Source organism: Microtus ochrogaster, chromosome 2 (assembly GCF_000317375.1).
Source record: "Microtus ochrogaster isolate Prairie Vole_2 chromosome 2, MicOch1.0, whole genome shotgun sequence".
NCBI classification, from domain to species: Eukaryota; Metazoa; Chordata; class Mammalia; order Rodentia; family Cricetidae; genus Microtus; species Microtus ochrogaster.
Window position 1 is genome coordinate 12,944,901 of NC_022010.1, and position 9,783 is coordinate 12,954,683.

The following is a 9,783-nucleotide window of genomic DNA, read 5'->3' on the forward strand; positions in this document are numbered from 1 at the left end:
GGTTGTGAGCCACCATGTGGTTGCTGGGAATTGAACTCAGGACCTCTGGAAGAGCAGTCAGTGCTCTTAACCGCTGAGCCATCTCTCCAGCCCCCTTCTCAAGATTTTCTGAGGACACACTGAATATCTTCTTGGTTTGTTCCGAATTTTAAGGATTAAAAAACAAACAACAACAACAAAAACCTCTAAAACTAAAACCACTGCTTTCTTCAGAAAGATTTCTTTTTCTTCCTTTAATATGTGTTTGAGCTGAGTGTGTGGCTCATGCCTGTCATCCCAGCACTTGGGAGGCAAAGGCAGGAGGGTCATGATTCAGGCTAGCCTCAGGTACACAGTGAACTCCAGGTCATCCTGGGCTATGTGAGTCTCTGTCTCAAAATACCAGTTAAAATTAGGGCATGATAGTGCCCACCCATGACCGTAGCCCTCAGTCGAGGCAGGATGGTTTGAAGTAGAGGCTAACCTTGGCTACCAGGTAAGATCAAGGCCAGCCATAGCTACTCAGGCAAGAGACGCTGGAGTCTGCTGCAGGCAAGAGACCCATGGTGGTAGCATGACCATCCCCCACGCCTTTTATTTAAGAAACATGGTATTATGTAGCTCAGATTGTCCTCAAATTTACTGTGTAACCAAGAATGACCTTGGATTTTCTGATTCTCCTGCCTCCGCCTCCCAGTGCTGGGATTACAGACAAGCATGACCTTGCTCAGTTTCTGCAGTACTGGGAATTGAACCCATGCTTTGTGTGGTAGGCAGGCACCCTCCCACATGAGCTGCACCCACAGTCTCTCTCTCTCTGAGTTTTAAAAAGAAGTTTATTATAGATTCATAGGTGTGAGCTTAAGAGGGAGAGAGAGAGAGACAAGTCATTTGAGCGAGTATAGAGGTTGGCCACGTGGTGGCCCAGCAGCTCCATAGAGATTGTGTGCTCAGGCTCGGTCGGCCGTCTGAACGGCAGAAGAGGAGGAGTGCTGTACCTTCCGAGTCATACTGAGAAAGCTGGCCCGCCTCCATCAGTGTTGATTCAATTATAGTTTCTTAAGCAGAGACATGGGGATCGATGCAGGGAAACAAATTTTACCTTCTCCCCAAAAGGACTTAAAGTGGTTTACAAAAGGTACGTCAGGAGAGCCAGGTAAGTGTGTGTGTGTGTGTGTGTGTGTGTGTGTGTGTGAGAGAGAGAGAGAGAGAGAGAGAGAGAGAGAGAGAGAGAGAGAGAGAGACAAGGTTATTATGTAGCTCTGACTGTTATGAAACTCACTCTGTAGACCAGGCTGGCCTTGAACTCACAGAAATCCACCTGCCTCTACCTCCCCAATGCTGGGATTAAAGGTGTGTGCCACCAGTTGCTTGGCTAGATCTTAACTAAATAAAATGATACAAAGTAAAAAACCTCAAAAGCAAACAAACAAAAATAGTACATTTAAGAAGCCAGGGGAGACTCAAAAGTTGAGTCTAGGTGAGTGGAGAAATGGCTCAGTGGTTAAGAGAACCCACTGTTCTTGCAGAGGACCGAGGTTCTGCATGGAATTCCAGGTACTTGAGATCTGATGCCCTCTTCTGGTCTCTTCAGGGTACTGCACATACATGGCACACATATATTCACCCAAACACACATACACACATATATACACACATACATACATACATACATACAAATTTAAAAACAAAACTTAACTCAAGAGGCAGGGGCAGGCAGATTTCTGTGATTCAAGGACAACTTGTTCTACATAGTAAGTTCTAGACCAACTTGAGCTACATAATGAGATCCTGTCTCAAAACAAACAAAAACAACCACAAAATAACAACATAGAGCCACGTCTAGTATCTGTCCACAGACATCACTTGCCTGATGCATTGTGGGTCACAGACGCATTGGGATAAATCTCCACCTGAATGAGCAGATGTGCTAAACAGGATGCATTGTGGGATGCCGAAACCAGCAGTGTCTGCACGAGGCACGGAAGCTCCGAGAAGGAGGCAGTCTCGTTCGAGGAGCACCAGTCCAGGCCCCTCTTCCACCGGACCGTCACTTCCAGTGCGTTCTGGAAGGAAAACATGGCTGTGCCTTTAAAGTGTCTCACAGTGAGCATCTCTAGTGATGAGAACATGAAACAGAAAACATTGTAAACTCACACATGAGCCTTGCATCGTTTTACCAAGATGGCTCAACTGACAGAAGGAGAACTGGCGATATAAAGACAGCAGCCTTCTCTTCACTTCCGGCGGTACCCAAGCTCCGGACCCCTCATGATTACCTTCGTTATTCAGTGTGTGTATACATACATGCACGTGACTGTTGCTGGGACTGAACTGAGGGCTTCACACAGGCTAGACAAGCACTCTACCAGCTGAACCATATTCCCTGACTAATTCCTGATTTTTAAAATTTTTCCTTTTTACTTATGTGTGTGTTTATATGTATAAATGCTCTGTGTGGGGGGCTGGAGAGATGGCTCAGTGGTTAAGAGCATTGCCTGCTCTTCCAAAGGTCCTGAGTTCAATTTCTGGCAACCACATGGTGGCTCACAACCATCTGTAATGAGGTCTGGTGCCCTCTTCTGGCCTGCAGACATACACACAGACAGGATATTGTATACATAATAAATAAATAAATAAATAAATAAATAAATAAATAAATAAACAAACAAACTTTAAAAAAAATGCTGTGTGTGTGTGTGTGTGTGTGTGTGTGTGTGTGTGTGTGTATCAAAAGAGGCCCAAAAAGAATGCCGGATGCTTAGGGCTGGAGAGATGGCTCAGAGGGTAAGAGTAGCGAGTGCTAGAGGACCCAGGTTCAATTCCCAGCACCCACATGGCAGCTCACAACTGTCTGTAATTCCAGTTCCAGGGGATCTGACACCCTCCCAAAACAGCAATGTAAATAAAATAAAAATAAATTATTATTTTAAAAAAAGAGGAGCTAGAGTTGCAGGTGTTTGTTGGCCACCTTGTGTGGGCACTAAGAACTGGCCTCTGGCTCTTTCTCTCGGAAGAACTATGAACCACCGAGCCATCTACACAACTCCACGTCCAAATTTTCTTTTTCTTTTTTGAGTCAGGATCTCACTGTGTACGTCTGCTGGTATTGAACTTGCCATGTAAACCAAGCTGACCTCAAGCTCACAGAAATCCATGTGACTCTGTTTCCCAAGTGCTGGGACTAAAGCTGTGCCCCACCATATCCATCCCTGTTTCCTAATCTTACTCATACACATACATATACATATGTGGTAGCTTGAATGTAATTGGTCTTCATAGGCTCATAGGGAGTGGCACTGTTAGGAGGTGTAGCCTTGTTGGAGAAAGCGTGCCGCTGTGGAGTTAGGCTTTGAGGTCTCATATCCTGAAGCCATGCCCCCTGTCTCAATTCACTTCCTGTTCCCTTTGGATCAAGATGTAGAACTCTCAGCTCCTTCTCCAGCACCATGTCTGCCTGCTTATGACCATGACCCACCATGATGATAATGGACAAAACCTCTGAACTGTAAGCCACCCAATTAAATGTTTCCTTTATAAAAGTTGCTGTGGTCATGGTGTCTCTTCATAGCAATAGAAACCCTAAGACTCTGTGTGTGTGTGTGTGTGTGTGTGTATGTGTGTGTGTGTGTATACAAATATATGTGTGTGTGTTTTAATATAAAAGTAAATATATATGTTTTATATTATGTGCACGGGTGTTCTGCCAGTGTGGATGTCTGTGAACCAGCCCTGGGTCCTCTGCAAGAACATGAGAAACCACTGAAGCATCTCTCCGGATCCCCTCCCCCTTATCCTCATCTTAAACATAAAAGCAAACAACTTCTGGACACTTAGAGAAAGGTCAACACAGGTCCAGTGTTCGAAGCCAGTTCGCCGAGAAGACTTTTGAGGCAGAAGATGGGAACAGCTCCGCTTCTCTCAAGGTGGCCCTGAAGCTATGTGTCCATCCCTAAAGCAGTCTTTCTCACTTGTGCATCTCTCACATCCACACTAAGTCCACTAAGCACTCGGTAAACATTCATTCGGTAGGAGATGCCTCATCTCATAAGTCTAAAAAAAAATCAATGCCTAGACAGGTGGTGGTGGGACACACCTTTAATCCCAGCCCTTCAGAAACAGAGGCAGGTGAATCTCTGTGAGTTCAAAGCCAGCCTGGTCTACAGAGCTAGTTTCAAGACAGGCTCCAAAACTACACAGAGAACCCCTGTCTCAAATAAATAAATAAATGATAAATAAATAAGTTTCATGCTTTTTACTTTGTTTTGATCTGTTTTGTTGTTGTTGTTGTTTTGGTTTTTCGAGACAGGGTTTGTCTGTATCTCTGGTGTCCGTCTGGAAACTCGCTCTCTAGACGGGGCTGGCCTCAAACTCACAGAGATCTCTGCCTCCCCAGAGCTGGGATTAAAGGCGTGCACCATCACTGCCTAGCTTGTTTTTCTCTTTTAGAGAAGGTCTCACTATGTAAAGCAGGCTGTCCTATATGTCTGAATGCTCTACCTCTAACACACCCAAACACACCATTAACGCTAAGGCAGGAACTTCATGCTAGATAGGGGGTCTACATTGATAGCCCACATTTCCAGATAATTCCAGATAATATTGAATATGGAACTGTTGCAGAATATTTAACTATGCAAGTACATGCTGCATTTATTTATGTTGAGGAATATTTGTCTAACCACATACAGATGTGTTGCTGTTTTACCTTGCCTGCCTAAGGCACCCGACTGATCTAATAAAAAGTTGAACAGCCAATAGCGAGAGAGGAGGCATAGACAAGACTTCTGGGCAGGGAGAGTAAGCAGAAGAAATTCAGGCTGGGGGTGGGGAGAAAGAGAGGCCAGGCAGACACAGAGGAAGCAGGAAAGTAGGACATAATAGGACACACAGAATGAAAGAAAGGTAAAAAGTCCTGAGGCACAATGTAGATGACTACGAACAGGTTAGATTAAGTTAGAAGAGCCAGTGGGAGAAGTGTAAGCCGAGGCTGAGCATTCATATCATTAATAAGTCTCCATGCCTTTATCTGGGAGTTGGTTGGTGGCCCAAAGAAAATTCCACTTACATGGAGCGCGGAATGTCAGATCACAAGATCATCTGGGAGCTGACAGGACCTGAGTTTGATCCCCAGCTACACACACACACACACACACACACACACACACACGCACACACGCCTGCACAAAGCCTACACAAGAGGCCTCTACAGATGCAATAGAGCTTTTGTCTCAGGTCTTACCACACCGGGGCTCACAGTCATATTCCAATCTCCCGTCTCATTGCCGAGACCACCACAAGTAGGAACTGGCAACACTCCTAAGGGGAAAATTAGAACGCAAGTCATCAGAGTCCGGCAGCTAAGGGGTCGAGAGTCCTAGGGTGGGAATCTCCACAGACACTAAACAAGACTGGCCAAGCAGTATGTCTCTTCATTTGCCAATGGGATAAAGAGATGCTACCATTCTCTTTGTTGTTGTTGTCGTTTCAAGACAGGGTTTCTCTGTAGCTTTGGAGCCTGTCCTGGAACTAGCCCTTGTAGACCAGGCTGGCCTCAAACTCACAGAGATGCACCTGCTTCTGCTTCCCAAGTGCTGGGATTAAAGGCGTGCGCCACCACTGCCTGGTGGCCCTACTGTTCTTATGAGAACCCTGAGATGCTGTGTGGAAAACTCAGGGGGCTATCTCAATGAATACTGGTCAATTTTTTCTTTGGAAAACAAAAGCAAAAACAAAAACAAAAACAAAAACCTCACTATGCAGACTGGGCTCGCTTGGAACTCACAGATCTACCTGCCTCTGGCTCCTCAGTGCTGGGATTAAAGACGTGCGCTGCCATGCCCGGCTTGTTGGCCACTTTTATTTCAAGGTCCCATTTCCAGAACCTGTCCACAGGACCTCTTTGTTCCACAACACAAAGATACTGCCTTTCTTCCCAACCCCTACTCTGCTGAGGACAGCACCCACGCTTCCAAGAAAAGACAGACTCTTACCTTTCTCGACCTGCAGCGGAATCAGAGAGACGGTGACATCCTCACTGCCTCCGACCAGGGACGCGCTGACCTCAGGGCTGGACATTCGTATGAAAGATGGGATAAAAACTAGGAGAGAAGGAAGGGTGCGGGGTGGGGTTAGCTACTGCAGAACCTGTGCCTGGGGTGCGTGTGCTGGCTTTTTACGTGGTCCTGGTTTCCAGGATCCTAGGAGCTCCAGGTTCCCTTAGGCTGGGCCATGCAGGCCATACCACGCCATACACACCCGGGTCCCCACGCAGCGGTTTCAGGACGTCCTGCAGCAGGAGAAATCCCCACAGGAGGCCGAGTAGCGACAGAGAGCCCATGCCAAGGACGCGTCGGATTCACAAGCCCGAAATATTCCAGAGGAGAAAAAGCGACAGTCTTAGCCGCCCGGCCGACGCCATATTGCCAAACTGAGAGCCCGCAGCCATGGCAACCACCAATCTGTGATGGGCATGTCGTGATTGGTCTAGGTCAAGAGAGTATGCTTTACGTGTCTAGCGAAAGTACCAGTAGCCATGGCAACCACCAATCGGGCAGCAGCGTTCCATGATTGGTCCAGTGCAAGAGCGCCTGCTCTCCGATCCTCGCCCTGCCCACCAGACCTTGTTTGCTTTTCCAGCTCCCTACTTTCAATGGATATCATGGGTTCTTTCCATCCCAGACTTCAAGAAACCACATTGAGGGTCTGGAGAAATGACTCAGAAGTTCAGGGCACTTGCTGCTCTTGCAGAGGATCACAATTCGGTTCCCAGCACCAACGTTGGTAACTCACAACTTCCTGTTACTACACTTCCCGGGAATCTGATGCCCTAAGGCTCTTGCGTCCTTAGTCACTACTTGCACTTGGTGCAAATACACATACTTCCTGGCAACCAATCATACACATGAAGTAAAACATATTAGTATCAGAACATGGGTAGGGGAGTAGAGGGGTGTCTAGGTCCCAGGTCTGTAACTTTTAAGAACCCTAAAGACTAGTTTGGCCAGGCTTACGTTAGTTCTGCCAGGTTACCGTTTGCCATTCCTGGAAGACCACGGTACATTTACACAGCATCCCAGTCATGGCCCTGCAGACTCCTGTGTAAGGTCATCAACTGCATCTTATGTTTTCTCTATGGTAACACCAAATGCACTATGAGCAAAGCCAGAGAACCTTAGAATTAGTCCAAGGTGCCTCTTGCCTAGTTACCATATTCAAAATCTGTATATTTCTTCGTTTGACCCAGGCCGTGTTCTGTGTTTCCTTCAATCCCAGCCAAAAACGGTTCACTGCCTCAAAAGCAGGCAGCCAGTGTCATGGAAAACCCTCCACTGGTGAAGGCTAGTTCAAGCTGGGCAGTGGTGGCACACACCTATAATCAGTGGAGTAACATGGTCCTCCCCCTTCAAAGACAGCTAGTGGCCCATGGATGTTTCCACTCCCACTGTCATTATCCGTTAGCCACGCCTAACTGGCTTGGACTTCTGTCACCTCAGGCAGAGGTCTGTGATCGGCAGCGGCCCACACAGCAACAGCTCGAAGAAGTAGCACCTGCACTTGCCCTTGCCACCTTTATATGTAGGCCCTCCAGGCACCAGCTCCAAGTCTATGCCTCAGTCCCAAATGGGCCCTAATGGAGACAACTCAGGGGTCAGTTCTGTCCTCCCCCAACGTGGCCCTGGAGATGAGTCAGGTCACAGTACCTGCTGAGCTATCATGCCAGCCTGCTGATTTGTGTTGTTTGGGTTTAAGATTTTTATTCTTTGTGTACGGTTGTTTACACATGCATGCACATCTGTGCACCATGTTTGTGCCTGGTGCATGTGGATGCCAGGAGAGGGCACTTGATGCCCTGGAACTGGAGCAACAAATAGTTGTGAGCTGCTTCCTGAGTGCTGGGAACTGGACCTGGGTCTTCTGGAAGGTCAGTGTTCTTAAGAAAGCTTTTAGTAATTAAAAACAAAAACTGCTCAATGCAAGCTGAGTGGTGGTGGCACACGCCTTTAATCCAACACTTAGGAGGATCTCTGTGAGTCTGTTCTACAAAGTGAGTTCCAACACAGCCAGGGCTATTATGCAGAAAAACTGTCACGAAAAAACTACTTAATGAAAATATCTAGAAAAATACTTTAAGAAAATTAGTAAATATAAAAATAGAATTTTTATTGTTGAAATTACAAGTGTTTCGATTAAACTCATTTACATTTTAGTATTCAACAGTTCTCCAACATTAATGTTATTCTATTAGAAAATGACAGGGTTATACCTCTATATAGCTCCTTTTCCCCATGAGGTGGCTCTGACCCCAGCCGACAAACTCTTCCCTCGCATGTGTCTCTGACAACCTTTACCACAGCCCCTGCAATTGCTCCTTTTGTATATTTAAATTCAGATTTTATACAGTTTTGTTGAAAACCATTACTAATAATCTTGGTTAACTCCGTGCAAATATGCTGGCATACCAGACAAACACAGAACAGATAACAGCTGCGGGGAGCCTCGAGTCAGGTCTCCTACACTGACTACTGGTTTGGTTTGGTTTGTTTTTGTAAATGAAGTGGCAAGATGCAGCCCTGATTGGTTTCAACTCATTGCGTAGACCAGGCTAGCCTCAATCTCTGCACCCTGACTGCTGGGATTGAAGGCTTATGCCTTTAGGTCAGGTTACATTTAAATATAGTTAAAGGAAACAACTTATTTGATATAAAATGTTCATTTTCTTAAAGACAGGCAGGATCTGAACTCCAAACCTTCCTGACCCAGGATTCCAGGCATGTGCACACCAGTCCAACTAAGATGCTTTGTCATGACTGATGATGACCCAATGCTGATCACCTTCCCGAGTGGCATTCCAACTTCACTCACTGCCCATCTTTTAGTACAGGAAGCCCAGAATGTAGATGATAAGCTGTGACGGAGGACAAATCTAAGAACAAAATCCCAGGCGGCTGCAGCGGAGCAGTGGGGTGCTGGCCGAGGACCTGCAAGGCGGGGATTCAACACCCAGCCCCAAGGAAGAGAGCAACAACAGATGAACAAGGTCCAGCTGGCTTCTGCTAAGCAACAGACAGAAAGTGTTAACCCTGTGCTTGTCCCCTTTCCATGGAACATGGGAGGCTTGGGGTGCACGTCAGCTCCACCCTACAAGCACAGGATGAGAGCAGTGCCCTCCAGGGAGAGCAGGCGACAGCAAGATGGGGAAACGCGTGCACATCACTCATCACAGGGCCACCTTCTGTTTCTTTTTCTTAGCCTTCAGTACAGGAGGGAGCGAGATCTTAAAGGCTGTCCTGGAACGATAGAGAGAGAAGAACATTTCAGGGCTCGGAAGTCCTTGGGAACCCACTCCCATCAGCACCTGTGAAGATACTCACTCGCACGTGGTGCAGATGGGGCTGAAATTGCAGAAAACTGTTCAAAATTAAAAAAAAAAAAAAAAAAAAAAAAACAAGGAAATAAGGATTTGAAAACCAGATTTTGTTCTGTGCTGCCCCATTCCCCAACAGAGACAATAAGAAAAACTACACGTGAGCTTACTGGACAGACACACGGAGCAGACATAGCCAATCTCAATGAGACTTCGGTGACAGAAGCAGGCAGCCCTGTAGTCCACGTGGATCGGAGGCGGGAGGATTAGCTGAGATCGCTGATCTTGATCCGGAAGAAAAACCCACTGTTTAAAAAAAAACAAACAAACAAAAAACAGAAAAAATATACAAGGAAGCCGGGCAATGGTGGCGCACGCCTTTAATCCCAGCACTTGGGAGGCAGAGGCAGGCGGATCTCTGTGAGTTTGAGACCAGC

General features: G+C 46.6%; 2 protein-coding genes across 3 annotated transcripts in view; both read right to left on the bottom strand.

Annotated features, from left to right (window-relative positions):
• Positions 1 to 6,417, bottom strand: part of Tctn2 (tectonic family member 2) — a 36,145-nt gene extending 29,728 nt beyond the window's left edge. Inside the window, exons 1-4 of the mRNA XM_005344369.3 lie at positions 6,238 to 6,417; positions 5,973 to 6,080; positions 5,222 to 5,298; positions 1,850 to 2,045 (exon numbers count right to left, since the gene is read on the bottom strand). Coding sequence (XP_005344426.1) covers positions 1,850 to 2,045; positions 5,222 to 5,298; positions 5,973 to 6,080; positions 6,238 to 6,319 — 463 coding nt within the window. The 5' untranslated portion in view covers positions 6,320 to 6,417. The remainder of the gene's footprint in view (positions 1 to 1,849; positions 2,046 to 5,221; positions 5,299 to 5,972; positions 6,081 to 6,237) is intronic.
• Positions 6,418 to 8,127: 1,710 nt separating this feature from the next.
• The window catches only part of Gtf2h3 (general transcription factor IIH subunit 3), a 16,558-nt gene continuing 14,902 nt past the window's right edge, over positions 8,128 to 9,783 (bottom strand). For both annotated transcript variants that reach the window (XM_005344370.3, XM_026788070.1), the window contains 3 exons: positions 9,517 to 9,652; positions 9,354 to 9,390; positions 8,128 to 9,269 (listed from right to left, as the gene is read on the bottom strand). In XM_005344370.3, the coding sequence (XP_005344427.1) occupies positions 9,200 to 9,269; positions 9,354 to 9,390; positions 9,517 to 9,652 (243 nt within the window). In that variant the 3' untranslated portion in view covers positions 8,128 to 9,199. The remainder of the gene's footprint in view (positions 9,270 to 9,353; positions 9,391 to 9,516; positions 9,653 to 9,783) is intronic.